General features: G+C 39.4%; 2 protein-coding genes across 2 annotated transcripts in view; both read left to right on the top strand.

Moving 5' to 3' along the window:
- LOC104757578 (CSC1-like protein At1g32090) overlaps positions 1–3,178 on the top strand; it is a 4,143-nt gene extending 965 nt beyond the window's left edge. Inside the window, exons 2-11 of the mRNA XM_010480325.2 lie at positions 8–160; positions 244–379; positions 461–562; positions 674–790; positions 878–958; positions 1,057–1,397; positions 1,490–1,735; positions 1,825–2,149; positions 2,231–2,464; positions 2,558–3,178. Coding sequence (XP_010478627.1) covers positions 8–160; positions 244–379; positions 461–562; positions 674–790; positions 878–958; positions 1,057–1,397; positions 1,490–1,735; positions 1,825–2,149; positions 2,231–2,464; positions 2,558–2,953 — 2,131 coding nt within the window. The 3' untranslated portion in view covers positions 2,954–3,178. The remainder of the gene's footprint in view (positions 1–7; positions 161–243; positions 380–460; positions 563–673; positions 791–877; positions 959–1,056; positions 1,398–1,489; positions 1,736–1,824; positions 2,150–2,230; positions 2,465–2,557) is intronic.
- On the top strand, positions 3,319–5,795 carry LOC104757577 (plastidal glycolate/glycerate translocator 1, chloroplastic-like). The gene is made up of 8 exons (XM_010480324.2): positions 3,319–3,657; positions 3,740–4,055; positions 4,204–4,465; positions 4,553–4,668; positions 4,758–4,867; positions 4,965–5,142; positions 5,228–5,357; positions 5,473–5,795. Exons 1-8 carry the CDS (start codon positions 3,385–3,387, stop codon positions 5,621–5,623), a joined length of 1,536 nt encoding a protein of 511 aa, XP_010478626.1. The 5' UTR covers positions 3,319–3,384; the 3' UTR covers positions 5,624–5,795.

Genomic DNA, 7,201 nt, shown 5'->3' with positions numbered 1-7,201 from the left:
TTTGCAGATTGAAGATCTTTGGACCAGTAATGGTATTAGCGCTTGTTGTTCTTGTTCCAGTAAATGTATCAAGTGGAACACTTTTCTTCTTGAAGAAGGAACTCGTAGTCAGCAATATTGATAAGCTCTCAATATCAAATGTGCAGCCTAAATCTTCAAAGTGAGCTTAAAAATGAAGTTTACTAGTGAAAGATTGATCATTTTAAGTAGCTGAGATTAACATTTTTGTGTGCGTGTGTTTAGGTTCTTCTTCCACATTGGAGTAGAGTATCTTTTCACGTTTTGGGCGTGTTTCATGCTCTACAGAGAATACAATAATGTCGCGATTATGCGTCTGCAGTATTTAGCTTCACAGCGTAGGCGTCCAGAGCAGTTCACTGTAAGTGAAAGCTTCAAATATCAAACATGTATAAATGTTAGTTAAGTTACATTGGTGTTTATACTTTTTTTTTGTTTACAGGTTGTTGTTAGAAACGTCCCTGACATCCCCGGACACTCTATTCCAGATACAGTGGATCAGTTCTTCAAGACGAATCACCCTGAGCATTACCTCTGTCATCAGGTAATTTGTTTGTCCTTAATCACGCACTTTGGTTATTATCAGTTGGATTGATATATAGAATGTGGTACTGAGTGTGAAGTGTGATTGATGGATCGGACTTTTGTGTTTCAGGCAGTTTATAATGCGAACAAATTTGCAAAGCTGGTGAAACAACGAGCGAAGCTGCAACGTTGGTTTGACTACTATGTGCTGAAGCATCAACGATCGCAAAAGAATCCTACTTGCAAAGTAAGTCTCTCCACAAACCACACCAATTCTTCTAGCTTTTTGAGATGAAATGATGTTGATTGCGATGATCGGCTTTGGTTTTTGCAGTTAGGTTTTCTTGGTCTATGGGGTAAAAGGGTTGATTCCATTGAGTACTACAAACAACAAATCAAGGAGTTTGACCACAATGTAAGCCATTCCATTACTTTTAAAGTACTGCTACAACAAAAAAAGCTTGAAACTTTAAAACCTCATTTCATCTTTGTTGGATACACTTGTTGATACAGATGTCTTTGGAGCGCCAAAAAGTTCTCAAGGACTCCAAACTGATGCTTCCTGTTACATTTGTGTCATTTGATTCACGATGGGGTGCTGCTGTTTGTGCACAAACGCAGCAGAGCAAGAATCCGACATTATGGTTAACGAGTAGCGCTCCAGAGCCTCGTGATATCTATTGGCAAAACCTTGCTATACCGTTTATCTCTTTGACCATCAGGAAACTCGTAATTGGTGTCTCAGTCTTTGCCTTGGTCTTCTTCTACATGATTCCAATTGCTTTCGTGCAATCTCTTGCCAATTTAGAAGGTCTTGAAAGAGTTGCACCTTTCCTCAGACCTGTCACTAGATTGTAAGTCTATCCATCTGTCTTGGTTTTCACTTCTTGGTAGTTGGTATGTCAGGCCGTTGACGCCATCTCCTTGTTTTTTTGTTTTGTTGCAGGGATTTCATCAAGTCATTCTTACAGGGTTTCCTCCCGGGTCTTGCTCTAAAGATTTTCTTGTGGATTCTCCCAACAGTTCTACTGGTTATGTCAAAGATTGAGGGATACATTGCTATATCGACCCTTGAGCGTAGAGCAGCAGCAAAATACTATTACTTCATGTTAGTAAATGTGTTCTTGGGAAGTATCATTGCTGGAACTGCGTTTGAGCAACTGCATTCTTTTCTTCACCAGTCACCAACTCAGTAAACAATCTTTAATCTCTTTTCTAACTCTCATAAGATTCCAACTTTGAATTGAAACTCAAATGCTCTTGTTATTGGTGTTTATTCAGAATTCCTCGAACCATTGGGGTCTCCATACCGATGAAAGCTACGTTTTTTATCACATACATAATGGTTGACGGGTGGGCTGGTATTGCTGGTGAGATTCTCCGGTTAAAGCCGCTAGTGATTTTTCACTTGAAGAACATGTTTATTGTGAAGACTGAAGAAGATAGAGTGAGAGCAATGGACCCTGGTTTTGTTGATTTCAAGGAGACTATCCCATCTCTTCAGCTCTACTTCCTCTTGGGAATTGTCTACACAGCTGTTACTCCCATTCTTCTTCCCTTCATTCTCATATTCTTTGCCTTTGCTTACTTGGTTTATCGCCATCAGGTTCGTTTCAAGACCCATATATCTAACTCTCGACTAAATTTTGGGGTTTTCTTGATGGTTGTTTCTTGGGTTACAATGCAGATAATCAATGTTTACAATCAACAATATGAGAGCTGTGGAGCGTTTTGGCCGCACGTTCATGGTCGTATAATTGCGAGCTTGTTGATATCTCAGCTTCTGCTTATGGGGCTTTTGACTTCTAAAAAGGCAGCTGACTCAACGCCATTGCTTATCATCTTGCCAATTCTCACACTTTCTTTCCACAAGTACTGCAAACACCGCTTCGAACCTGCCTTCCGACAATACCCTCTTGAGGTAAAGAAATAATATTTTTCAAGGGCACATCATAACATAGAAAAAGCTTAGAGTCCTCTTAGCAAAAACCTGTGTGTTTTGGTCCTATTGCAGGAAGCAATGGCGAAAGACAAGTTGGAGAAGGAAACAGAACCGGAGTTGAACATAAAAGCTGACCTTGCAGATGCTTACTTGCACCCAATTTTCCACTCATTCGAGAAAGAAGTACCATTACCATCATCATCATCATCATCATCATCATCGTCATCGTCATCATCAGAAGCAAAGACTCACCAAGAAGAGACAGCGGAGGTAAGAGTCGACAAACACGAAACACACACGTCTAGTCCTGTGACCGAGCTCGGTACTCCTTCCCATCACCATCAAGTCTACAATTATGCCACTTCCCCATCTTCTCACTACGCTTCCGCTTATGAGCAGTCATCGTCTCAGTATGAATACCACTACAATACTCATCAGTACGAGGAGCATGAGTACCGTTACAATTGATCTCTAGACATGTAATAATGTCTATAAAGGTGGCTTATGAGTGTTTAACTTAAACTACTCGTTTAAAATTTAATTAAAAGTCTCTTTCGTCTAGGTTTAGGTGTGTATTTCTTAGCTAATTCTGATTTTCAGATTTTGGCTTTAGGATTAGACAAATTGGTGTTAGTAATGTTCACTTGTATGGTTAAATTTGTTTTATCAGCAAAATAATATTTAATTCAAGTAGATACGTTTCATAACAGAAAAACCTAACTATGGAAAGAAAAAAAAAAGATTAAGTAGAGAGAGAGACAAAAGCCGCTCATCTTTGTTGATAAAACTTTATTTCTTGTCCATACAAAACCCAATCACAACTTCATGATTAAGGAAGATGGAGAAGACTACGATGTGCCCTGTCTCAGAATCACATCCACGTCGTCGTCTCCATTCCCATGGCTACTCTTTTAACCACTCCTCTCTTCTCCCCTTTACCTTTTTCCCCAGCAAGAAACCGCCTTTCTTGCTCCAAGTTCCGAATCGGTTCCAAAAATGGGAGAATCCTCAATTCTAATGGTGCCCAGAAACTGAACCTATCAAAATTATCGCAAAGTAGGAGATTTCTTCAAATGGGTTCTTCGAAAGAGATGACCTTTGAGAGAAAACTCTCAGTTCAAGCTATGGATGATGGTGCTGGGACAGGAACCACATCAACGCTCTCTCGTAACGTAAGCTTCACGATGAAGATTGTTTTAGTTTTTTTACCTGTTTGCTACTAAAAGATTTGAATTTTTCTTTGATGCACACCAGGTGTTTGCGATAACGCACTTGTTGGTCTCACTTGGGATCATACTTGCTGCTGACTATTTCTTGAAGCAGGCGTTTTTAGCAGCGTCTATTAAGTTCCCAAGTGCTCTGTTTGGGATGTTCTGTATCTTCTCTGTTCTTATGATATTCGATTCGATCGTTCCCGCTGCTGCGAGTGGTTTGATGAACTTCTTCGAGCCAGCGTTTCTGTTTATACAGAGATGGCTTCCTTTGTTCTATGTTCCTTCTCTTGTCGTTCTTCCTCTTTCCGTTAGAGATATTCCAGCCGCTTCGGGTGTCAAAATCTGCTACATTGTAGGTATATATATATACTTGATCTTCACTTTAAAGTTCAAACTTGGTTTCTTGGTAGCTTGTATGGTAATTCATAGTGTAATAGCTTTGTTTTGTTTTCTATTTGATACTGATACTATCGGTGTTAATGTTGAATTCGAATGTTTGTACAGCTGGTGGATGGTTGGCGTCTCTTTGTGTAGCAGGGTTCACAGCTATAGCAGTGAGGAAGATGGTGAAAACCGAAATGACAGAAGCTGAGCCTATGGCAAAACCATCCCCATTTTCAACACTTGAGCTATGGAGTTGGAGTGGGATCTTTGTTGTGTCGTTTGTTGGTGCTCTGTTTTATCCTAATTCATTGGGAACAAGTGCAAGAACTTGTCTCCCTTTCCTTCTTTCTTCAACTGTTCTAGGTTACATTGTTGGTACTGGGTAAACATGAAAACCTCTTGCTCCACCTCAATATTCAAGTCTCACTCTCTGAGGTTTTATTCTCATTGTGGATCTTTCTTGTTCCAGGTTGCCATCAGCTATCAAGAAAGTTTTCCATCCGATAATATGTTGTGCGTTATCTGCAGTTCTTGCTGCACTAGCTTTTGGGTATGCTTCAGGATCTGGACTTGATCCTGTTTTAGGTAAAGTCACCTTTATGAAACAAAGTAGTGAGACGTAAAACAGAAAGTAAAAGCCTTTGATGCTCACTATTCTTTTAATGGCGATACAGGAAACTACCTTACCAAAGTAGCATCGGATCCAGGTGCTGGTGATATCTTAATGGGATTTCTTGGCTCTGTCATTCTCTCTTTTGCTTTCTCCATGTTCAAACAGAGAAAGGTAAAACAAACTACAAAGGCTTCTCAGCTTTCTTGATCTGGTTTACATTAGAAAAACTGGTAAACAATCTTGTTTTGTTTGTTTCGTCTTTCTTCAGCTTGTCAAGAGGCACGCAGCTGAGATCTTCACATCTGTGATCGTTTCGACAGTATTCTCGCTCTACTCCACTGCTCTTGTTGGACGTTTGGTCGGATTAGAACCATCTTTAACGGTATCTATCCTACCTCGCTGCATCACGGTTGCTTTAGCCCTTAGCATTGTATCACTCTTTGAAGGTATGAATGCTATTCTTATTCTTACTCTTCTTACGCTGAAAACATTAAAAAAACATTCCTAACGACTCTCTTGGACAATTTTCAGGAACCAATTCGTCTCTTACAGCAGCTGTAGTCGTTGTGACTGGTCTGATTGGAGCTAACTTTGTACAAGTTGTTCTTGACAAACTGCGTTTACGTGATCCAATTGCTCGGGGCATTGCAACTGCTTCAAGGTGACTCCTTTACAAATGATCTTTTACATTGAGGCAAAATCTGTTAACATTGTTTAAGTAGCCATTGATGCCATTTAGGATCAAATGACGTGAACTTTTTTATTTTTATGGTCAGTGCTCATGGACTTGGAACAGCAGCTTTGTCGGCTAAGGAGCCAGAGGCTCTTCCCTTCTGTGCAATTGCTTATGCTCTCACCGGGATTTTCGGATCGTTATTGTGTTCTGTTCCTGCCGTCCGGCAGAGTTTGCTGGCTGTCGTCGGTTGAGGAGTAATGACGTGGCGACACACGATTGGTGGTCACAGAAGCCGGCGAGTTATTTAAAATAAAGCAGAAAAGATGATTGGAAAATGCTTATATTTTTTATTTTATTTTGTAAATGTTGTGAATTTTAATGGAAAGTTATGTTGATTAAATCTCCTAAATATTACGTTTTTTCTCCAAAAATGCCATTAAACCACTATATAATGGTGTATGAGACAAGAGAAACAAAGAGTAGTAGAAGAGAAGAGATAAATGTAAATAGTACAAGAAATAATAAAAAGAGAGAAAGAGAGGAGCAGCCGAGAGAGATATATCAAAGACAACTTCTATATTTCTTACACTCTTACACAACCCCATTAAGCACTAACACTTCTTCCTATTTATAGTGAAGTAAACAAAACATGAGTCACCTATTCTTTAGTTTTGGTAATGACAAGTGGAAGTTGGTGTAATATTACACTAACAAGTGTCATGACATGTGTCTTGTGATGGAATAATCACACTTGTGTTTTACAATACTCCCCCTTGATTATCCATCACTATTGACGAGTTACGTACTACCTCATTAAAAACCTTGTCACGGAAAAACCCATTAGGATAAAAACTATGACAAGGGAAAAAGAGTATAGTAACGTAATCTCCCCCTCGAAAATATATGTATGATCCTTCTTCATAAATCTCGTAGATGACGTATTTCAATACTGTGAATATGCTTTCTGAATGTGGTAGTCAGAAGCGTCTTTGTGAATAGATCTGCTGCATTTTCACTTGAGCGGATATGTTGAATATCAACTTCCTTCTTTTGCTCGAGTTCTTGAGTGTAGGAGAAAAATCTTGGAGGTATATGCTTTATTCTGTCGCTCTTGATGTAACCTTCTTTGATTTGGGTGACACAAGCAGCATTGTCTTCGAATAATGTTGTTGGCTCTTTCTTGGTGACTATTCCACTTGATTCTTGTATATGGTTAGTCATTGATCTGAGCCATACACATTTTTCTCGATGCTTCATGAAGAGCAATTATTTCTGCATGATTTGAAGAAGTGGCGACCAAAGTCTGTTTCTGTGAGCGCCATGAGATTGCAGTTCCTCCAATAGTGAAAACATATCCAGTTTGGGATCGGGATTTATGTGGATCTGATAAATATCCTGCATCTGCAAAACCAACAAGACCAACCGAAGAGTTTCTAGGATAGAATAATCCCAAGTCAATCGTACCTTGAAGATAACGGAGAATATGTTTTATCCCATTCCAATGCCTGCGAGTAGGGGATGAGTTGTATCTTGCAAGTAGATTCGTAGCAAAGGCAATATCCGGTCTAGTGCAATTTGCAAGATACATGAGTCCACCGATAGCACTCATATAAGGTACTTCGGGACCAAGTATTTTCTCGTTATTTTCACAAGGTCTGAATGGATCACTATCGACATTCAGAGATCTATTGACCATTGGAGTACTCAAAGGAGTCGCTTTGTCCATATTAAAGCGCTTTAAAATCTTTTTCGTATAATTTGATTGATGCACAAATATTCCATCTTGGAAATGTTCTATTTGGAGCCCAAGACAAAATTTAGTCTTTCCA

Source organism: Camelina sativa, chromosome 17 (assembly GCF_000633955.1).
Source record: "Camelina sativa cultivar DH55 chromosome 17, Cs, whole genome shotgun sequence".
NCBI lineage: Eukaryota > Viridiplantae > Streptophyta > Magnoliopsida > Brassicales > Brassicaceae > Camelina > Camelina sativa.
Note: the sequence above shows the minus strand (reverse complement) of the source record. Positions and strands in the feature narration are given on the sequence as shown.